We start from the raw sequence: 24,057 nt of genomic DNA, 5'->3' as shown, positions 1-24,057 counted from the left end.
TCGCTTGACCGACCTTGTAGCTCATAGTGAGCACCTTCATGTAGTAACTACCTTTTCTTCTACCAGACTAGACCTGCTCTATCTGGGTCATGTTTTCTGATAAGAAACACTGCTGCTGAATTTTTTCACTTCTATTTTACCATGACCATTTGCACCATGAAGCAAGCGCCTTCTACTTCCATTCTATTAAACAGAAGAAAGACTTATCTACAGATGATTTTCCAAAAATTAAGCAAATCATGGAATGATAAACAGCACTACAGACCAAATATGCATTTTTAATTTTGAGGTAAACTTTCCTTTTCATGTATTCCCAATGAATTCCAAACAAAAAAGAAGAAGAAATCAAGTATAATTGCCTGTTTTCTATTTTTTTATAGCCAGTAAACACATAAATGTCTAAGATTATTGCTTTCTGAGAGTAAATAAAGCCGACTGATTGGACTCTGGGGCTTCGAGAACATCTGGAATGGAAGAGTCCCTGCATAGCGCTAAATTAACCATGACAAACAAGGCACACTTGTGTGAAGAAGAAAAAAAGGTTACCCTTGTTTCAGATGGAATTCGGATCCATGTTACATTCATGTAGTTGTGCAGCAGGTTTAGTTTGGCCTCCAGAGACAAGATGAGACTGGAGAAGGGGGGAAAAAAACACATGAATTAACAACAAGCAGCGGTTACAACACGTGTGTGACATTTGTGACATATGTTCACCAAAATTTTGTGGCACATGTGGGTGTGCTATAGCATTTGTAGAAAATACTGACAAACTCTTTGAGCCATCTTGCACGAACGTGTTTCATTGTTCAAATGCAGAAGTGGAACCACGGCGCAAATAACGCCCACAACGTATTGAGGGCAATATAAAGTCTTTTCTGCTTTGTTCACACTACAGCTTGTTGGGAGGATAAAATGACACCCTGACTGACAGGAATGTGAAACAGAAACTTCTTGCATAAACTCTTTCTTCAGCTCAGGCTTTCGCTGTTTCAGTGAGGCTCTACCTATGGGAACCTCACAATTTGCTCTTCCAGTGCTCTCATTCTTTTAAAGCGACTTGATCCTGAAGTAAATAATCTGAATTAAATCCTCCACATAGCACCTTGTAGGTGAACAGGCAGGACTCTCCTGACCTGCAGGTTTTACCCTCTCACGCCTTGTGACGCCGTGCGCCTTGTCGATAAGGATCGCCGAGTGATATACTGTACAGGACTTACTTGGCTAGCTTGGCATTATCATTGTCGTCCCTCCCCCACTCCCAATCCCTGCCGGGGTCCACGGCAAAATGGAGTGCCAGCAGCTTGTGCTCCGAGTCGGTCAGCGGGATAACAGCTGGAAGACATGAGATTATCAGAACATTAGCTTGGTCCAGCTTTACCACTGGAGACAAAATAGCATGCTACCACTTCTCTCAAGGCCATCGCACTGTCACAGCGAAAGCAAGCGGCACCGTAATGACACACTAGAATAATACCACGTTAATGATCCCAGATGCCTGTCAGTGTGGGGTAAAGTATACTGGAGGTGTATTCACGCCGTCATTTATTTTTCAGGCAGAGAAGTGACCATGACCTGTGACTGTCATTCAACATGACTCATTCAAACACAGAAGGGCCTCAGTCAAACTTGATTGTTTATGATGTAATGCAGACTGGCGTGTTTAGTCTAGTCTAAACAGACTTTTATCTTTTCCACGAAGAAAATGAAAGGAAAGTATTTCTTTATTATAACTTGGGTTGAAACTGGTCTGGAGCCCCAAAGTGTTTTTATCATATAATACAACTGAAAGTTCTAAAAACAGTGACCAAATAGACATTATGGTGAGACTGTTTTATCAATTACTGCTTCCAACATCACGACTGAACGTGCAATCCCAGCTTACACGCTGAAATACAGATGTGCTTACGTGTCTGCAACACTGAACAAACTCTGGTCAGACTGCTCTTACTAGTTTTGTTCAATGCTCTCCCATTCTTTCACTTACTGTACATTTACGTGGCATAGTGTTAACATTACCAAAATGAATAACAGCCCAAAACGACTAAAATAGGACCAACCACTCTGGAAAAGAATCTCAGAAACCCATATTGCATTCATAATAGAACAAAGAAAACATATCAAATGTTTAAACTGACAAAATGCACTATTTTAAAAACTTTTTAAATTTGATGGCAGCAACACATCTCAAAATAGCAGGAACAGGGACAATGCAAGGGTGGAAAGCCAAGTGGTACTAAGAAGAAACAGCTGGAGGAACTTTTTGCACATAATTAGGTTAATTAGCAACAGGTCAGCAGCATGATTTAGTATAAAAAGAGCATCTTAAACAGCCAGAGTTTCTCAGAAGTAAAGATGAGCAGAGCTTCACAAGCTGGGGGAAAAAAGAGGTGTCGACAAATTGTGGAATAATTTTAGAATAATGTTCCTCAATGTGAAATTGTAAAGACTACAAATATCTCATTATCCACACTACACGATATATTAAAAAGAATCATCACTGGGTGCCTGTGATCTTTGGACTCTCAGTTACCACTGCATTAAAAACAGACATGGAAATCACTATATGGGTTCAGGAACACTTCCAGAAATCCTTGTCTCCACAAATGGAGGTTAAAGCTCTATCACGCAAACAAGAAGCCTGGGCTGAAACTCATTTAAAATGGACTGAGGCAAAGTGGAAGACTGTTCTGTGGTCAGACGGGTTTCGAAATGTGAAATTCTGGGTTTTTTGGAAAACACACAAGATCCTCTGGACTAAAGCGAACCCTCAGGTTTGATTGTATAAGGTTGCATTAGTGTCTATGGAGCTGCCAGCTTGCACATGTAAGGCACCATCAGTGCTGAAAGGTATTTACAGCTTTTAGAACATACGCGCTCCAATCCAGATGACATCAATTTCAGCGAAGGCCTTTAAAAATGCCTACTGCATCTGTTACAGCAGCATGAATCCCAGCGCTGAACTGGCCAGCCAGCAGTCCAGACCATTCACCAACTGAAAACACATCTGACGCATCATGAAACAAAAATATGACAAAGATGACCCAGGAGTATTGAGAATCCTGTATCATACAGCATTCCTCTCCCAGAAGTCCAGCAACTGGTCCCCTCAGTTGCCAGACCGGATGTTAAACAGTGGTAAACATGGCTGATTTTTGGAAGCGTGTCGCTGCCATCAAATTCAAAACGAGCTAAATTTTGTCTTAAAACAGTACAGTTTAAACACTTGGCCTGTTTTCTATGTTCTATTTCTAGTTTTTGAGATTTTCAAATCATTACATTCTGGTTTTATCTGCGCACAATCCAAACAATTTCAGAGCTTGAGCGTTCTACATTTGACTGAAGCTGCATAAGCTAAATTTGGTTCAGTAATAGACTGCAATCAGACACAGCAGCAGAGGATAAGAGCCGGAGTGCTGAAATAATTCCATTCATGCTTATCTGATATGATCAACTACTTAGAAGCAGGAAGAGGTTTTCAACAGTAATCACTGGACACAGAACATAAAACAGACACCTACCCGGCCTCCTCTTGTGGGAAATGTGCTTACAGTGTGTACACAGTGCAGGCATGTACAGTACTTGTTTTGGTCTGAGTGTGTGGGTGCCTTTTAAAACAACCGTACATAAGGAGGACTAACTAGACCTCGCTGGCCCACATGACAGCTCTCCTCAGGCTACCTAGTGTGGGGGTTGTTGTCCACATGACAGCAGAGAGAGGCAGGCTGTTCGGGCTGGGGACATTCCAGCCTTCACTGTCAGACCCAGATGGAAGACGCAGTCTCCTCCCTGCTTCATCAATTCTTCCACTGCCAATAGGCTGCTCTGCTCTCCAGGCTTCACGGAGACACAGATACCAGCAGCAACTGCCCCTCCTGCGTCCCTGCACGTCAAATCCTCACTCTGTGCCCTCTTGCGTGTCTTTTTTTAAGTTCATATGCATAATGAAATGCACGCGATTAATCGTGCCAGGTGTCAAAATACTGGTGGGACATGCATCCTCGTGACGCTTGAAGCTCTTGAGACACAATTAGTCCAGCTACACCCACGCCAGCGTTAACCTGATCACTCATATATATCTGGCACCATTAGTCACAAATAAATGCCTGCTGGGTAAATATATTAATAAGAGCACTGATGACAGACATTTGTCCTTAGAGGTCACCGCTGCCTTTGACTGCTTGCAAATCACGACACAAACTTAAAATAAAGAAATAAATGCATGACCTATGCCTGCAGCCACACCGTCAGGCGGTAATGAGCACTGGCATGGCAGCGCTGTAAGCTGAGAGGAAAGGTGGTTTTCTTTATAGATGTTTTTTCCTAGAATGTCTTGCCCAGAAAAATTCTGTCATAATCGCAAACACACACACACAGCCAGCCAGAGGACAGTGAACCAGCTCCCACTCAGTTCCCACTCGGGTCATACAGCAGGCAGCAGAGGTCTGCGAGGTGCCGTCCGGGCTCCCACGATGCAGCTGTCCGTCTTTCTCGCCATTCCAAAGAGCTGTGTGTGCTGTTGTTCCCATTTGGGCCTGGTCCAAATTTAGAGATTCAACATTGCCAGTTGAGCTCTGGGGGACTAAAGTGTGCTGTAATGTATTTACTCTCCCTGTTGGCAGCTTTGTTTTGTTGTCCTTGAATGACCAATTTCCATACTTTATGGATGGATGACATCACAGCGCTGCATGGTATGCAAGCTGTGCACTCAGCAGCATCGCTGATAGCCTGCCTCACTTTGCTAAGTTTGCAGTTTGATTCGGGGAAATACGAACATACAAAACTTGGGTGTGACATGTAAGGAAACAGCAGTTAAATGAAAATCACTTGATTGGTCATAAACATATTTGTCCTTCTTTTTTGTTAGTCAAACAAAACAGCAGAATAAGATGTCAATGTGGCTTCTCCAACTTCTCTTTTTCCCCTCACTTAGACAAAGTCACCTTTTACAAGGTTTGATTGGCAGCAGAATCACGGAGTCAATGTTTCCCTCTGTATTGAGATTCAAGAACAATTTGTACTGTCTGGAAAATGCACAAATTTGAAATTCCTGACTTTGCACAGCTGCAGATTTAAAGGGCTCAATTCACCAGGGTAAACAGCAGCCATGCATGTAAACAAGTCTGAGCCTTTTCCCCAGAAAATCATGGTGGATAATAGAAGTGAATCACATCTGAAGCAACACAGAAAACTAGAATAAATACAATTTTAATGGCCATTCCCATATTGTTATACTTGATACTGCAGGCACAATGTCAAAAACCCATGTTCACATTTTGCTTTCAGGGAGCCAGAGCTTCTTGTGTTTTTTAAAAGTGGTCTTGAGCAATAGTTGTCCAGGCTTTCTGAAGGTCCTTCCATTTTTTGTTAGACACTAGCTGTTTGTTTACTCTTTTTTTAAATCAAATCCTTATAACTGACCATTTTCAGAGGAATGTTTTTTTCCTTTGTTATGCCACTTAACACTGACCTGTGAATCACTCAAGCATAAAAAAAGGCATCAAACAAGGGATGAACCAGTTTTGTGTCTACACATAACAGACAACAGACAAAGAACCTGTTTTAAATTGTATTTTTAGGCACTTTGTTGCTAGCAGCCTGTAATTTGTTCCCATTTCTTACCAAATACCAAAGATAACACCATAAATAGCAATTTTGCACCAACAAAGTACAAAAGAGCTATTAGGTGAAAACTTGATGTGTTTTGGCATAGTATGCAATCTGTCCTTAAAAAACTCTCAGAAACTGGATGAGTGGAGGACAAAAAGAAGAAGTAACATGGGGACGACTGTGGTTCAGGGGGTTGGGAAGCGTATCTGTAACCAGAAGGTCGCCGGTTCGATCCCCGGGCTCTCTGTCCTGGTCGTTGTGTCCTTGGGCAAGACACTTTACCCTACCGCCTACTGGTGTTGGCCAGAGGGGCCGATGGTGCAATATGGCAGCCTTGCTTCTGTCAGTCTGCCCCAGGGCAGCTGTGGCTACAACCATAGCTTGCCTCCACCAGTGTGTGAATGCGAGAGTGAATGAATAGTGGTATTGTAAAGCGCTTTGGGTGCCTTGAAAAGCGCTATATAAATCCAATCCATTATTATTAAAAAAAAAATCCAGTGAACGGTTTCTGAAAAGTCAAATCCTTAAGAGACAGGAAACAAATCCAGGCAACAGGTCTTACAGTGTGACGAATGTAAAAATCTGCACAGAGGAGGTCAGGTGGAGGTTCTGTCATGGTTTGGAGCCAGTGGTGTTGGTGGTGTTACTGCCAGTGCAGTAAAAGCATATATGCATAGAGAAGCACACAGTGGAAATGAATGTGTCATGGACTGACTTCACCAGAGCCCTGGCTTCAACATTATTGAAGCAATGTAGGATCATCTAGACAGAAGAAAAAGCAGGAAACATCCAAAGACCAGCTTTGAATGAACTATTCCTGAAGACTACTTGAAGAAATCACAAGAAAGCTTGCCTAAGAGAGTTCAGGCTGTGCTGAAGAATAAAGGTGGTCACACCTTTATAGCTATACTGTTTTCCGTGTATGGTTTCACATATTTCAATACGTCACTGCACCTACGTATTCCCCATTTTCTTTGCAAATATAAAGAAATGAGGGGTGCCTCAAGACTTTTTCACAGTACTGTATACTGTCCTTTTTTCAATAGATGTGGATCTGGAGAGAAGCTGTGTAGTTAAATGACACTGTTTTGTAGGTGGTCTTTGCATAAAAGTTGTCCATTTACTTTTCATTCAAGAGAGTGTTAGAAGTGTGATGATGTGATGCCAAAGAAAACCTGGAAGTGTTTTGGTTTTAGGAGCAGAGCTTGAAATAGCTCCAGAGTTTTCCAGAGGGTCAGTTCCTCTCATAGATTTTTTAGCCACAGAAGCACAAACAAAATCATGAAAGACAGCAAGTGGCATCTACTGAGGAGCTAGTCATTATTACACAGCTGGTGACCATAGAAATGTGCACAGGTCTCTAGGTTCACCTGACTTCCTCACCCAAGCAAATCACTTGACTCCTGAGGGGAAAAAAAGGGGAAAAAAACCCTTAACAAAACTGCAATAACCTCTGGCTTCAGTCACTCCTCACGTGTTGTTTTTTCATCCGCCTTCAGTGCAACCCCAGAAGTCATGCAGGCATGCTATAAAAGGAGCAGAAGCATGATCTGTCAGGGTGATTTAGAGTCAGGTTACTAGGAAGGACTCCACTATAATCTTCCACACAGAGGGCGGAATAAAGAGCCACTATTCTAACCCAGTCCCTGACACCTGAACACACACAAGGCCAAGAGACCCTCGGATGCTCTTCACTGTGGAAGAGGGAAATTGAGAGTAAGCATCCACCTGAGACGTCCACACAGTGGCCTTACTGTCAGAAGAGCGGGTTGGTTTGCTGGGGCCCCAAGCATCCCGGGACCCTGCCCATATGTGGTGATGTGGTGAGGTCTTCGGGGCTGGCTGGGTCTGGCTCTGCCCTAGTTGGCAGTGGAAGATTAGGTCTGTCAGTCAGACTGACCGCCTGTCTGTCTGGCAGCCGTACAGAGATATGAACCAGCACGGCCGCACAGTACTGCATTGAGAAATTTACAAATTCTATTAAAATGCAGACGCACGTTATAAAAATGTGTGCATAAAAGAGAAATATGCATAACACATTTGCAGATGCTGACACTCATATTGAAAGCAGTCCAGAATTGTATAAGAGCCATGCAGTACGGGTTATCACATGGCATACTGGAGAAAGACTGCAGATGAAACACTTTCTGATCCTATCGCAGTACACTCTGTACCAGAAGGAAAAAGTACAGCCACGCAGTGGTGTTGTGATCAGGCTGCTGTGTGTTTTTTGGGTATATGCACCATCTGGTGGACAAGAAGAGAATCCATCAGCCCGCTAAATCCCCAAACACTAGTGTAAGTATTCAGTAGTTCTCAGCTGTGTGGTAGACTGGCTTTGATGTGCTGCTGGGGCATTAAAGAGAATGACTGCAGGGCAGGAATGGCAGGTTAGTAATCATGTCTGTCTGCTAGCCTGCAGTGGTCATAGACGGACTTAATAACTAGGTTGGTGTTTGATGACCCAGATTAGGACCTTGAATATTCAAAAAAGCGAGAGGGAGAGAGAGAGAGAGAGAGAGAGAGAAAGAGAGAGAGAGAGAGAGAGAGAGAGAAAGAGAGCGAGAGAGAGAGAGAGAGAGAGAGAGAGAGAGAGAGAGAGAGAGAGAGAGAGAGAGAGAGAGAGAAAAGAGGAAGAATGAAACTGCTTGTTCGCTTGCGAGTGAGAAAAAGAGACAGAGACGGAGTCAGCCAGCTGCCCCCGCAAATGACACGTGAGTTCCACCCACTGAGTCAGATACAGAAGAGTGCCGTGACTACTAAGACTGGTTGTCAGGGAGATCCACTCTGTTTATCAATTAAAAACGTCCGTGTGAGAAATGCTCTGACCTCAAGAGCGAGCAACGCACCCAGAGTGGGAACGCTGGCATCTGAGTGAACAAAACAAGCCTTGCTCAACACAAGGGACAATCCACACTTCCTTACCACAACATAACACAATCAATATGCTCTGCACAGCATCGTGTCACAAATTCCTGTGAAAGAGGCACACATATAAACACACACCCCTACTCTGACAAATTAAACTCACAACAGTGACTGCAGGTGAGCTTTGAATTATTCGGTCAGCTCCTAATAAGAAGAAGAAGCGTGCTGTCCACTTTCCTGCATGTTGGCCACTTTCTGGTTCCTGCTGCCAACTGGCCTGTTTAAATAATGGATCACGAGTAATTAGACTGCTGTCTCATACATTATTCACCTCTAGCAGGACAGGCAGACCACTCGCCTTCCCTCTCGCAGTCCTCCACCCACCAAGTTAAAAGCAATGGCTGTCAAACTACTGCAGATGTTGTCAGAAAAAAAACCTTGAATTTTCATGAACAGGAGGTCAAGAAAAGGTTTTGCATTAAAGATTCCCACCTGAGGATGCCGTCGGCTCTTTCTGTCAGGGTATAGAAGCGGTTTTTGGTTTTTTGCTGGACATCTTCTTACCTTGCTCGCGCTGCTGGTCTCTCTGCTCCATGGACACCAGTGCGGAGAAGTGCGCCTGATCGTAGGCCAGGACCAGTGGGGAGCAGTGACAGCGGCTCGGGGGCACCTCGAGGGGCAGATAGAGCCCTCCAAACGGGATGGGAGCAAACGCTGGAATTCAGATAGAGAACCATATTTAGTTTCACTCTATCGCTTGAACTGCTGTACCAGAGAGGAGCGAGTCGACATGCGTTCAAGTCTACCTTCTCCTCCCGAGTCTCTGAGCATTGTATCAGCCACCACTACAATTGGCCTGCGTAGCACGTGGGCCAGCACAAACACATGGAACTCCTCCAGACTCTCATAGACCGGATCCTCTGAGTTATCCACCCTGAAGGGAAAAAAACCCAAAAACATTACATTACACACTGCAACACTGTAGCAATTTCCTGCTTCTGTATTGAGGCCAGCCAAAATAGCAATGTCCATGCCAATCATATGCCTAATCTGATCCTCTTGAATCCATTTCCCATTTGGCTCGCTTTAACAGACAGGACAACGATGCCCATCCTGTCATACATGTGTTTCAGTAAAAGAGAGCAGGAGAGGAAAACGAGAAAAGGGAAGGGAGAGCCATAGCTCTCAGGCATGCAGCCACCAGGGAACCAGAGGATGTACAACAATTAAGTTGTCAGCCACACAAACAGCCACGCTGCCAAATTCACTCTAATAAAGAGCCTCTTAATATGCGATCCCACTCATCCTATTTAGGGCCTCATCTCACACTAGGACCATCAAACATCCCTAACCTGATTACCGTATCACAGTCAACCTCAATGAGAGGTTAAAAACACCAGATTAAATGAGGAAATGATTTCCTTTAACAGAAATTTTTCAGCACTGGACGGCATTGCACCAACATGAGGAATAACACAGAAAAACTGTGCTGTTTTCAGATGTCGCACTCACAAAGAAACAGTTTGCAAGGAGGTTTTTTTTGTTGTTGTTGTTGGTTTTTTTTACATTTCACTTTCAACTGAAACAAAAGTTAGTGATGACGAGCACAGATAACCACAGCCTCCTTAAATGGCACTGTATGTATTTCAGCAGACACCGTGATGAGCCTGTCTGTCCGTCAGAGCGGTTTTCACTTCACTATAGCGAGCACCTACATGAGAAAGTATGTATGTTTATTTCAGTGAATATGGAAACAGAGACAAACCACAAGTTTCTCTGCGTAGGAGGAGGAAACCAGAGTACGTTTCAAATCTGCCTCTGTAGCCTGAGATAAACCCTGCGTTACCCTTATTTATGCAGCTTTCTGCAGCTAAAAGTAACCCACAGCTCAGGGGAGGTTCACAGCTCAGATGATTAATACTGACGACAGCCAGTAGATGGCACAGTTTCACGCGTTAGCTTCAGCAATGTTATTAAAGGGAGGCAGCGGTTCTGAAGAGAAACTGTCCAAGTGGAAACAATGAGTTTCCCTGACAAATTGATTTTACTGAGAAGGTCACTTTTGTTTTAGCTGTGGGCTTTGTGCAGCGCTTCACCACACAGGGTTAGGAAACAAAGGAGGGTTGTAATGTAGGATTAAAACGGCACTGCTCGCTGCTGCATTTCCGTTTCGTTCCGTTCATTTTATGCAGTGATTCAGGAGCAACTTTTGCTGAATTTTGGTCAGTGGTAATGTGTCTGGGAAATTGAATGTGCTTGTGGGCTCGACTGTAAGCCCGTACCCTCCACTGGTGTTCCCGTTTTTGCTGAGGTGACTTCGAGGCTCGCTGGAGGCCAACTTTAGCAGTTCGTTCCACTCTTTCTCCCACTCCTCTTCGGTGTACACCAGCCCCGACTGCAGAAAAAAAAAGAAAAGAAAAGGAAATTCTGATTAATATGCACAGTGTTCACCCAGACAGCCCATTTTTTGCCATTGCAGCTTGCATTTGTGGACATTTTGTCATTTTTCCACCGTTAATGAGTGTTTGGTAAAAGAGAAAGTCAGGAGATACGGGTAATTAGAGACAGGTGGCTGACATGAAACAATGCTCCGTGCCCAGACGCAAACCAGGACGCTGCGTTACATGAGATGCATCTTAGATCACTGGGCCACCAGGACGCCTTGGGCGTTTTTAAAACATGAGCATCTGGACTACTTCTTAGGGCTGAGCTATCTTTGGTGACACCGTTTTTCTAATAGATTTTAAAACTCTTTAATACATGAATATCAAGAAAATGGAGGAAATGTAGAGGATTTGACAGTATTAGCGGCACTGCTACTAATGCACGCTTGCGATCATGGAAAGATCATTTTTTATCAAAGCAAAAAAAACTAAAAGTGCAAAATCGGAGACTATTAACTGCGGCTCGTTTAATGCTTGCTTGCTCATATGGATTTATTAATATGTCATTAATGAAAGAGGATGCGGTGCATTTAGGAGTTTCAGTGTGTGAAGACTGACGCTCTCCCTACCTCCTTGTTCTGTTGCGTCTGCTGCCACCTCCATCTCCTCTTCAGAGCGTCTCTCTCCGCTCCGCTCTTCATCATGGTGTACAGGGACTTCCTCAGCATCAGGTCTCTGTCATGGAAGCCCCACATCCCTGATAAATGCACACACATGACATGTTGCTGAATGGTAGGACAGAGGAGATGAAACAATGTGGCCATTACACACAAAACAAGATTATGTTGATAAATCATTCAGAGGTGTCCATGGCTTTTTATTAAAAATGTCCTTCATCACTCCTCAAACAGCCTCAGTTGTCTGACAGACACAGTAGATTGCATTAACTCCGGTGTGCCTAACCCTGTGCTGCTAGCAGTCCTCACACTGAGGAGTCAACCACCTCTTTCAGCAGATACCTGAATATGGCGTTGTCTCTTAAACCCTACGGCTGAAAGTCTCCTGCAGTGTATAGGTCACTTTCCTCCTTCCCTTCCTTGCTTCCTTGGCTTTCTCCAGCTCCATCATTCGCAGACTATTCCTTATATTCAGCAGCTGCTCTGCAGCACTGACATGGTTTTTAGATAGACATGACACCAGCTCGCACAGCTGATGCTTAGAGAAACGCTCCATTATTACCGGGTTTTTGATTCAAGCGTAAATTATGAATAGTGAATAACTCACCCAACGAGGCAGCATGCAGGAGGCAGTTCCCATCCCCTGTGGTGGCCAGAGGGAGCAGCTTCTTGCAGCTGGTGCACATTGTAGACCACCAGTTCAGACGACCTGCGCACAACAGCGAGAGCAACACGAGGATGTCAGAAAATACACTTATTAATTACATCACAGAGGCAAGAAAACACACAGTTTTTCCAACAAGCACAATTTGTTTCAAAACCAGCACGTCTCCCTAAAACAAGTTCCTCCTCAGCCCAACTTTTACAGTATGTACAGCTTTCCACTTCATCATAGCCGTGCTTGCATCCCTGAGGGAGAGACGACTGTTTCACAGCCCTGGGCACCACACAGTGCTTTACTGCAGCTAGCCGCACTGCTCTGAGCCGGGGGTGATCTGACTGCATCATTTATTTAACAACATTAAACACAGAAGAGCGTCTGAATGATTTACCCCTCAGTGTGGATGGGCTCAAGCAGATGTTTTCTCGATTTGCAGCTCCTGATTTTATTTCTCACAATAAATATTCGTTAATTGTCTAGAAAGTTGGACTAGCTTGACTTATCAGCGCTTTTTATGACGTTACATCAAAGAGTAATACATGTGCCCTGCACATGGAATATTACGGCTGAGAATCAACCACCCATGAAGAAAGGCTAATTCACAACTGGTTGTACTTTACTGTACCTTTTCCTAATTGCAGAGATATGCACTTTATAGTAGTGGCTAAGCTTTGGTACCCACAGTCTGCGATTTATAAAGTTTAGAGTAAATTTGCAGCAGTAAATCCATCACTTTTTCACAAGAGATCAGATAAATCTTGTGTTTATCTAAATATTTAACTATAAAGACACTGATTCTGTCCTATTTATGTGTTAACGGTTAATTGACCCAATATTTCTCTGGCTGAGTGTTCGCAGACCTTGAACAGAATCAAATTTAGGAGGTTTTACAGTCTCTGCAGTCCTGGTGTGGAAAAGTCTGCAGGAAGATTGGAAACTTCTCTAACTAGTTTCTCTCCGTAGTTCAAAGCGTCGGCTGGGATATGAATCCTTTGGGGTCCCGGATGCTTTGAATTAGCTGTTGTCATCTCCCTTCCAGATGATGCTGCTACTCTGATTTGCTCAGTCTCTCTGTCTTAATTTCAGTCTAGCCCCCTACATCTGTCTGCTTCACTGACTTTCAGAGCATTTTCTCACTGCTACTGCTTTGTTAGACGAACATTTTATTCTCACTAAACTGAGAATATGGGGAAAAGCACGTATCCCATATCAGTAGGAGCAGAAGGACTTTAAGTGAATGTATAACATCCTACAGTACTCACCAGCCTGCTCCAAAGCCATCATGGTTGACTGCTCTATCAGATCTCTTTCTATGAAGCTCCTAAAGTCTTCGCTGTAGACGCTGAGGTCCGGTAGCTGGAATGTGTAAATGGGCATCTCAAGAGGGAACTGCTCGCTGGTACACTCACTAGCCACCTGCAACCGTGCCAGGGAGACGATAGCAGAGCTGGCATGGGAGATTCCACGCGAGAGACGCTTCTCTGAAAATGAGAGACAAATGAAAAGTGAAGGGACGAGTGGAAAGCAAACTGAAAGATGAAAGAAAAAGATTTCTTTGGATCTTGGCGATGGTCGCGCTGAGGTGGCTACCTTGTGCATTGTCCTCCTGCTTCTGTGCACACGGTCTGTCGATCTTGCTGACATGGGTGGGTGTGTCACGCGTCTCTGGCTGTTTGTAATAGCGGCCCTCGTTAAAGACCTGCGGCAGGTTGGCAGTGTGGACCTGTCTGAGCTCCTCGTAGTCATTTAGAGCAGCACTGAGGTCCCAGTTTTTACCTGGAGGAGAAACACACAAATTTTTTATTTAAAAAAAAAGGCTTTTCTGAAAGAAAAAAAAAGCCAACATTCACAACAAGACACTCTTAACTACAGCTTACAGTAAACAGGGTTATCTCATGGTAAAAACACTACCTATGCTACCTATTGTGGGAAGTAAAGGGGAACCCGGGGACAGAATGCAAAAAGCTTCTGAGTATGCTGCAGATAAGCCACATAAATCATTTAGCACAGATAAATTCAGACAAATTCCTATATCTTAAAATTTTTAAAGAATGAGCTTCAGTTATAACGATACAACATCCATATGGAGCAAAGTCACACAGTGCTTTTGCCCGAGGAAAACACGCTGCTTCACGTAAAATACAGACTTGGATATCGAGGTTATAAAGACAGTGAAGGGAAGCAGATCCATTAACATTATGACAGCAATATCCTGATGTGCAAGGAGGGACCCACAAAGAGACCCACACACATACTGGCAACACATGCAGAGACACAGTTGTCTCCTCTGGGTGCTGTCTCTCTAACAGAAATCCCCTCAAGGCTTTAAAGACACGAGTCAAGTCTCAGTCTTATTATACCACAGTGTGATATTTTTTAACAATGCCATAGGAACTCTCTGCAAACCAGTCATTTCAAAACCCACGGGTGTGTCTTCGTGTAATCGGAGCATGTTCGTGAGTCAGAGTCCATTAATGGAAAGCCTTTGTAAAAAGAGACCTGCAGGAAGTTGTCCTCTCTTGCTGACTTCCAGACACGATGATTGCGAAGCGTCTGGATATGAGAACCGACACCACTAATCGCTGTCTCTCACATCAATCAATGCAAAGCTTATTTCGCTCTATGGATCTCGGTATCTTGAGCTACACAAATACAGGAATACAACTTATGGTCCAGCTGCACAGCCACTCAGCACCTAATGCACTGTCTTTAAAAGCTTCCACATTAGCCTGCTATTAACTTTGGTTTGGAAAGCACTATTTCAACGCTTTCATTTATAATGCCTGTCGTCTGCAAAAAAAAAACCAAAACAAAAACCCACATAAATTCATGCAGTATGAACGTACATCACAATCTGAATACAATAAAGGCCCAAAACCAATTCAACAGTGTAGATTCAATACTTAAACAGGCCTCTAGGGGGAAGCACCACATGTGCTCTGTCATGTTTCTCTGTCTCTTCACACCAACTTGATTCAGACCGCAGGGTCACAGAGCAGCTGTTTGATTCAAGCCTCTAAAACTAAGACAACATCAGACCAAAGCACAATACTGAAACAGCTCATCCAGGCTCTTGTCTGCCTTGTCTGAGTGCACGGTCTTGTTTGGTGTCTGTGAGTGTCACGTGTAGTCCACCGAGGTTAAGTGCCAAAACAGAATCAGGAAAAAAAACTGACAGTAGCAGAGAATCGGACGCTCAAAACTCTCACTCTTCATCCGAAGAGACGAAACTGGATGTACTATATACACCCAGACAAAAAAAAAATTCCAGGACACATGCGTGCTGCCAGCACTCCACGAGGATTTCATCACCCTAATGGATGCCTGATTACTGTGGTGCACGCTTTTATTCCTGTAAAGCAGACAAGAATGCGTTTGCACTTATGGTTCAGCGTGCTTCACTTTATGCTAAATTAGATGAAATCACAGAATTTCCTGTGGACGAACGAAGAGTAGAAACGCACAACATATATATCTACTGAAGCTGATTCAACCAGCTATCAATCAGCTTTCTGAGGCCGTGTGCATTTTGCTGCCTTTTCTTTTTTTTTTTTTTTGGAGCTGCACCCAAGCTATACAAGTGCCAGTAACACTGTGCTCCTCAATGAGTTCCAATGAATGGGCACAAAGCTTTCTCTGGGGAGCGCCCTCGTAAAACTGTCACACTGGCCTCTAAATCAGCAAGCTTGCTCTCCGACGCAGGCCCCTCTCCTCTCCGCCCGTCTTCTGTTTTCTTTATTTTCCGTTCCGCTTATTTCCTCTTCTCTGCTCATGGCATAACTGGGAGCAGCCGATCAAAACAATACATATAAATATTTAGATTTCGCAAGAAAAGAGCGCGTAGTCATCTCTTACCTTCCAGCAGGTCTCTTGCCAGACCTGGTTCTGCCCCGGTGGACCGAACAAAGTCTGACAGGACCGCGTCCATGTCCAGAGTCATGTGATCATGTGTGTGCGCTGCCCAAGGTGCAGCGGTGGCCTTGGTGGACGCCAGGCTTCACGTTCTCATCTGAGGTGGAATATGGAAAAAAAAGGCAAAGAAAAACACAAGCAGGTTTTAAACACACTGTTCAACAGCATCGGCCACACCTTTAAAAACGGATTCCTCACTAACCCCTTTGAGAAGAGACTGCCCCGCTGCCTCGTTTTAATCCTAGCCAGCAGCTCAAGCCAGCTTGTACTGGTGTGCAATGCTTTATAGAGCATAGTTCATAGTAATGGGAAGAGCACTCAACTCCCAGCACTCCTCCCAGCCTCTTCTAACATTCACAACATAATAACCAGCATCACAGATGCAATATGAAAACCACAACCAGGACTCACCTGCTTATGCCCAAAGAATCTGGCCAACTGCCCATGAACATAACAACACTGAGCTTCTTCCAGCCACTGAGTGTCAACCTGTGGTCTTTGGGTATGATCCAGTATCTGAACACATCAATATACAGATATTATTGATGTAGACAGAGGAAGGATGCCTCTGACTATTAGTGTAGTTGTGTGATTCAGTGTGATGTTATTTAGTGTGATGGGATTTTTACATCATGGCTATAACACCCGAGCTCTAATCATCAACAAACATTGCCTTGTTAGGTCATAAATAACACAACTGTGCACGCGCACTCACTCCCTCGGTCTATGGAATGAATGAGTCCACGCATAGCTTTCATTCCCCTTCCTTCTGTGTGGGTGACGGGGAAGCTGAGCTCAGAGCATTGTCAGTGAAGAAACAAACACCTACAGGCTGGAGCTCTGACACCAGGCCTCTGTGTACTGAACAGAGGTTGGAGAACAGTTCAGATGTGAAACTTTGACCTTAAGAGGAGTGAGAGCATGTTGGAGCCATCCAGATACTCTGCCCACGCATGAGAGAGGCAAGCAGGACAGAAGCGCTAGCTCCAAGTGCGCCACAGGGACTGGACTTTCCATCAGGGTTCGGATAAGCTTTGTGGGCCGGCAGACACTCCCGCTTCCGAGGTTACAGAAAACCAGTGAAATAATCAAAAAGCATAATGAGGGACAGCAGAATATCGTGGCATCTTTTGCTGAGCACTACAGAAATTTTTTTTATTTCAAAGTGTCCCCTCAGTCAGTATTATCAGCACATGGAAATTAAAGGCACGAGACATAAAAGAATATAACTTGAGTGCTTTTTGATTGTTGGCATTAGATTTAGAAGCATCATTCTTCAAGACCCAGCAACTTCAGTCTTTGTCATATGCATTATTAATGAGTTAAAGCTGCACTTAAGCTTTAGTTTAGCTGACCTACTTAGTGTGCATTGTGTTGAATGTAGATTATTGTACCGAGAGAAACAGGAAATGCAACATTTACAGTGTTCGACTGTGAATAATAAAGCTATGAGCCAACGTTTATAATTTTGGCTTTTTACATACTTGAAATTGGACATTTTCTTTTTATAACCAACAGGCAAACTTTTTATTTCAGCCATAAATACCACTTAGAGAAAATTCTAAACCCTTGAACGCAGTCTGTGAGATATTTATCTTCTTTGAGGACTTAAGAGGCACCAATTGTGTGCGTAATTACACTATAAGGGCTCAATATGGATTAATAGGCTGCCTATCAGGGTATCAATAACGCTTTGCAAAGGAAAAATCTTTGACGAACGGTGGAGAAGGAATGAGAGAGAGCGCATTCTTTAGAAGCCAGGGTCTCATCTTTTCCCATAAGAGCAGCACTACTGAGGTCATTTTCCCTGTGGGAGGTAATTATGACTCAAACACCCAAATGTATGCTTTTCTACTTGATGTAAAAACATGTGGGCCATAATAACTATAGGTCTATCTAGCTTCCTGTTAGTCACCAACTCTGTTGGCTTTTTCACACTTCTGCAAAATGTGAAGGCAAGTTGACAAATGCAGCAAAAGGACTGAAACTCAAATGCAACTTCTGTACCTCTCAGGGTCATTTTTGTAGAATATGGATGAACTACTTTGGAAAACTGACCAGTAACGTTTCCTTCAAACTGTAATATCCAGATATAGATCAGTATAAATTCAGGAGTAAGCAGTTTTGGAATGTAAATGAGTACAATCATTTGGCTGCTGTTGTTAAACAGGTTTTTTTTTCTCTTTACTTTAGTTTGATTTATATCGTTATACAAACTGTAAAAAATGGGACTTGTAGTAGAGGTAGTACTTGGATGGTACTTCCCTGAAAACCTCCAAACCTGTGGAGATCTGTGCTCGCATAACAAAAAACTGAAGCTACACAAAAGTTGTTGCAGAGCTTTGTGTACACTTTGTGATGACCATATATGTCTGACTCTGACCTGAGAAGACCCTCGCCTTTTTGCAGAAGCAGAAAGCACATCACTTCCAACACTTTTCTGTTAAGCGTTCTGTGCACACGTCTTACCATAGTGTATAAAATGTGCCCTATTGTGACATTGTACACATCAAAGCGGTCAAGTTATCTCCAGCTTGATCAACTGCCATGAAACAGTAAAACACTACTTCCACTTTAAAGTGGATCTTACATGCCGTTTCTTATTTTCTTCCATAGATTTAGCATTACAGTGGTGGATAATCATGTTAACCATGGCCAAAGTTTCAAATACTGTGGTCAGCACTGGATAGGTAATCCCACAGTGTCAGAGAGATAATATTCCTTATACAATGATCTCAGGCACAGTTCTTGCTAAGAACACAGAAGCCCCACCCACCTGCTTGTTTAAACCTTCTGTATGCAAAAGAAAGCTGGCTCAAGGTAGTGTCATATACCATGCATAACTGTTCTGTTATTTACTGTTTTGATGGTGAGGTTTTTGCTCTGTGAAACATGTGAATGGACGTCACACAGAGAAGGCTGGAAGTGAAATCAACTATCCGGTCGTTAAGTGATGACGTGAGGAATCCTACTTCCGGGCCTAAAGTAGTCTGCGTTTAATATGGCTTTTGTGTTGTTAACATGTTTAATGTTTTGTATTTTCTTCTATTTAATCTCAAAAAGCTCCTAACACAGTCAGTGATCACTGTTGACCTCCCTCGGCTTTTATTACCGCTAATCATTTATTTAAGCTCAGTTTTTAAAACCTTAGGATGTAACTACAGCCCAGCCCATGCAGCAGTATATGAATGACTAACCTCGTATTGTGAATGGATTATCTCAGTTGTTCTCCTGGCTGAAGTTTGGTCCTTTTACAGCATCCTGCCATGCGATTACATTTGTTCCTGACCACCGAGAACACTCGCGTTAACTTTTATCGAGTGGAAAAAAAGTTAGCTTGTTTATATTATGCTAACATAGCTGTGTCGCTAGCGGTCACGTAGCACATCATTATATACCAGCTAGCCCAACTTCAGTAACCCTACAAACGTCACTGCTGTTTAGTTTTCTGTCTTCATTTATGTTGGAAGTGATAACAGAGCTGTACGTTTTAATTTGTTTCCAAAACCCCGCAGTCAGGACATGCTATATTGTATTTAGCTCCTCTTAAATACGGCGTTCCTCAAGGCTCTATTTTGGGTCCCGCCCTCTTCGCACTCTATTTGCTGCCATTGGGCTCCATCTTCTCGCGGTACAGCATTTCATTTCATTGCTTTGCGGATGATCTACAGATTTATCTACCTTTAAAATCAGGATCAGATCAACCGCAGCTCTTATTACGCTGCCTTGACGATGTTAAACAGTGGTTATCATTAAATTTTTTACAGCTAAACGAAAACAAAACTGAGGTTGTCATTTTTGGCAATTTCAATCATATCGACAGCACGTTGGGTACCCTCTCCTCGTATTGTAAAACACATGTAAAAAACCTCGGAGTTTACATTGATGGTTCTTTTAAATTGAATAAGCAGGTGAGTGCAGTAGTTCAGTCCTGTTTTTTTCAGCTAAGACAGCTAGCCAGGATAAAGCCATACCTTCCGGCTGACGTCTTCGAGCGTATCATCCACCTTTTTCTTACTTGCAGATTGGACTACTGCAATTCATTGTATTATGGCCTAGATCATGCCACCATCCATCGCCTTCAGATGGTTCAAAATGCTGCTGCTCGCCTGCTAACCGGTACCAAACGGAGAGAGCATATAACCCCAATTTTAGCCTCTTTACACTGGCTCCCTGTCCCCTACAGGATCCAATTTAAACTCTTACTTTTTGTTTTTAAGTCACTCAACGCCCGAGCCCCCCCCTACTTGTCAGAGCTCCTCTCTGCCTATGCTCCAGGAAAACCCACGAGATCTAGTTCAAAACTATTGTTGTCCATTCCACGGACTAACCTCAAATCTCGTGGTGATAGATCCTTCTCTGTGGCAGGTCCCAGACTTTGGAATAGTCTCCCCTTTAATATTAGATCTGCTCAAACTCTTGAGCAATTTAAATCTTTACTAAAGACACACTTTTACACTCTGGCTTTTAACACATTATGACCCAAGCATTTTGGATTTATCTGAATTAGTTAGTATTGTTTCAATTCTTCTATTTTATTGTTTCTATTGTTATTATTGTATTACACTGTAGTTTTTAATTTTATTGTTATTGTTAAGCACTTTGTGCAGCATCGGCTGTTGGAAATGTGCTATATAAATAAATCTGACCTTGACCTTAGATAGAAGCTAGCGAGCTAACTTCCTGCTAACTTCTAACTCGTTAAATGCCATAAATTCTGTTTTCGTGGATGCCTGGATGTTAAACTCAATTGTTACACCTGGTAGAGCAGAACGCTGATCATTTTATTAAAGATGAAAGACTTTAGACAGTTTTTCAACTCTCAGTAATGCCATAGTGATCGTTTGATATATGGACCTGCAGCGGAGTTTAGGCCCAGGCACGGCTAGTGACGTCAGACTTAACGACCGGATAGTACCCATGCCCATCACTCAAGAAAACAAGATGCCCACTGCAGAAGTGCTGCTCACTGATGTGTTTTTGACAAAGTGGGTGTCTATGACAGCCACATCCAGCCAATGTTATTATTGTCATCTACCAGCTGAATGTGACAACACTGATGATGTGATGCAACTTTCTCTCTTTAGGTGGTGATACATACATTCTGTATTTTCGCTGAGGGTTGTTGAGAAGCCATCTGATGACCCACAGAACTGCCAGGACCAGACGGTGGGCTAGTCCATGACTTCAGAGGCAGCAGAGGAAAGGAAGACACTGGGGATGCAAAGAAGAGAATCCTGAAACACACAAAAACACTGAACATTAGCATCCAAAAAAAATTTCAGTTGGCGAGTCTGTGGAGCAAACTCTGTGACAATCAGCACTTCTTGGTTTTCAAGTATTGCTCACAAAGGTGTTTTTAGGTTCATTACCATGCTGCAAAATGAATGCATTTCCACAAAGATGCAAACCTGAACACGTCTCTGATGACTGGAGTGCTACTTCTCTCTTGTCAAGGTGGAGTGGATTTGAAGCAGGTGGCCAACTCCAGAGAAGGCAAATAAATGAATAAATAAATCATTTTGCAAGAGTGGTGAAGTGATTTAGAGACCACTACTCATTTTCCAAGACCACAACTAGACTATATTTTTGTTGATTTGGGGTGTTGCTATTTTCATTTTACAAATGTGGTTTGTGATAAAGTTGCTTTTCCACCTCTCTGTGACTAAAATGTGATTTAATTTTGTATTTACTTTACTTGTGATGCTTGTGCTTTGGACAGCTGACCCAGCATCCTTAAAAGTGCCATGCGCTGCCCACTTATGAACCTTAAGTCTAGCTACAAATGGGACCCATTTGCTAAGAATAATGATCCACTTTCTGTCACTCTCACTTACTAACACCTATCACAACACTAATTAGTTAACAAGGTTTGACTGGAATAACAGGTGAACAACGGCTACAAATTAATTAACTTAAACAAATCTCTAGCGATTTAATCAATGCTTGAGTGGCATCTGATTCTTTTTCATATGCACTGCATGTGCCCTGAACTTTTATAGACATCACCCAGGAGAGCTGTGTGTGAACGCCTAGCGGCAACTTCCAGGGCTGAAAAATAAAGCCAACATGAGTGCCAAAAACTTGAGGCTGAGTCTAAAAGTGAGTCAACTGCCAAACACTCCAAATTAAAATGCCCAATGTAACGCATACTTCTGGATACTGGAGTAAGAGGCGTGGTTGCTTTGATTGACAGGCGTCCTGGCTTTACTTGCACTAATTAAAGTCAGTAAACTGGACTTCTGTCGATGGTCTTGGTGCCCTTGGGAGCATTTTTAATGGAATTATCTGACACATGGCTTACTGAGCGGTGAACCCTGTCCAAGAAGTTTGTGCTTCAGCTTTCAAGAGTGAATTTCTAGTATTTTCCTCTGAATTACCTCTAATCGCCACAGATGTTTCCCTGTGTGTTGTATCTGTGGAGTTTAGTTAAGCAGCTTGGTACACAGGCATGCTGGTGTTACCCTCCCAACATTAGCAGTTTAGTGTTGGGTTGCAGATGTGTGATTAGGCAATATAGCATATGTACACAAGAAATGAGAGGACAGTAAGCAATAAGTCCCAGTTCAAATACAGCAGTGACTATTACGCTATCCTCCAATGGGTCACACCAACCAACGCCTCTCTCCACCCTTTCAGCACAGCACTGTGAAGTGCTGAGGAGTTAGTGTGAAAGCTAAGTGCTACTAAAATATCCTTCAGTGTCATGCATTATTCACATCAACAGAAGAAAGGTTCATAAACTCCATGTATCTTGTTTATTTGTACAAACTCAAAATTTGGCGAGAGCACTCTACGTTACCTCGAAATCTGAGACAATCCTCACTTTTAGTTTGAACTTGAATTTTTAATAAAAGGCACGTTGACCTCAGGTTATATGGAATTACAGCATTTAAGACAGGTATTGAATATGTCACCAATTTTCTAAGTAAATATATTTCTGAATGTGCTATTGACATTAAATCCTCACCAGATGTTGATAACAACCCATCGACTCCACTCAAGCATAGAAATCAGACTATCAAACCACAGATCTGAGCTGGTATCATGACTTCCTGTGCCTTTTTGCATCACCCTTTATTCATGTGTTAAATACATTTTTCCTTTGTCATTTCTCATTGTTACACATACCTTAACTGGCCATTTATGTCTGCCCTCCAGGTTTGATTTCTTTGCATGTGTGAATTTGATGGGTTACCAACATCTGTTGAGAATTTCATGCCAGTAGCACCTTTAGAAATACATTTGCTTAGAAAATTAGTGGCGTGTTCAATACTTATTTTGCTCAGTGTATATGGTTTGAAAAGAGGAGTCAAAGAAGCCATCTATGTCCACTGTGAACGACCCTCTTTGAACAGAGGTGGTGGCTTATGACACCAACTGTCTGCCATCTATAATCAAGTTTTGAGATCCCTTCCCAGATGCCCACTGACATCCGGGGCCTTTTGACATCAGGAAATCACATGATAGGGTGGGGCTAGGTTTCACAATGAGTTCACCTGAAACCTTGGGTGATTGTGACCTACACCCATTTTCACACCTTGGCTCGTGTGATTAGTTAGAGGATTGTTAGCGGGTCTATTTCCCTCTTGGGGGGGACACTCCCATAGGGCTTATATCTGGGACTCTACCATTTAACCTTAGAACTGAAGAAGGTGAAGCATCGTCAAGCAACTTAAAGAAGTCCAGATGTTTTCTTTCCAAGCTCCTTAGACTACAATAACCTGGATGACTGAGAACCTTCACAGACAATGTATTTTAGACTTGTTAACAGTCACTCTCAAAGGTTCATGCTGGATCCTGACTAACTTTCAATAAAAGTGCATACTTCTGACCAAATGAATTACCACCTCTCCAATCTAATGCACTCCAGAGGGGTTCATCTGCCATTTACGATTAATAGCTCAAAATGTAAGTGTTAAAATTTGGAGTTGCTAAAAAACACTTG

General features: G+C 42.9%; 1 protein-coding gene across 1 annotated transcript in view; it reads right to left on the bottom strand.

Annotated features, from left to right (window-relative positions):
• otud7a (OTU deubiquitinase 7A) overlaps nucleotides 1-24,057 on the bottom strand; it is a 42,957-nt gene that overhangs the window by 2,022 nt on the left and 16,878 nt on the right. Inside the window, exons 2-12 of the mRNA XM_085357442.1 lie at nucleotides 21,211-21,346; nucleotides 16,053-16,206; nucleotides 13,788-13,973; nucleotides 13,460-13,678; nucleotides 12,144-12,245; nucleotides 11,489-11,616; nucleotides 10,758-10,870; nucleotides 9,282-9,409; nucleotides 9,040-9,189; nucleotides 1,218-1,332; nucleotides 547-631 (exon numbers count right to left, since the gene is read on the bottom strand). Of these exons, the coding sequence (XP_085213568.1) occupies nucleotides 547-631; nucleotides 1,218-1,332; nucleotides 9,040-9,189; nucleotides 9,282-9,409; nucleotides 10,758-10,870; nucleotides 11,489-11,616; nucleotides 12,144-12,245; nucleotides 13,460-13,678; nucleotides 13,788-13,973; nucleotides 16,053-16,137 (1,311 nt within the window). The 5' untranslated portion in view covers nucleotides 16,138-16,206; nucleotides 21,211-21,346. The remainder of the gene's footprint in view (nucleotides 1-546; nucleotides 632-1,217; nucleotides 1,333-9,039; nucleotides 9,190-9,281; nucleotides 9,410-10,757; nucleotides 10,871-11,488; nucleotides 11,617-12,143; nucleotides 12,246-13,459; nucleotides 13,679-13,787; nucleotides 13,974-16,052; nucleotides 16,207-21,210; nucleotides 21,347-24,057) is intronic.

The sequence above is a fragment of the Diplotaxodon limnothrissa genome, linkage group LG7 (assembly GCF_057381915.1).
Source record: "Diplotaxodon limnothrissa isolate DT_005_m linkage group LG7, D_limnothrissa_male_GT1.1, whole genome shotgun sequence".
In the NCBI taxonomy this organism is placed as follows: Eukaryota; Metazoa; Chordata; class Actinopteri; order Cichliformes; family Cichlidae; genus Diplotaxodon; species Diplotaxodon limnothrissa.
This window is presented reverse-complemented; position numbering and strand designations above follow the sequence as displayed.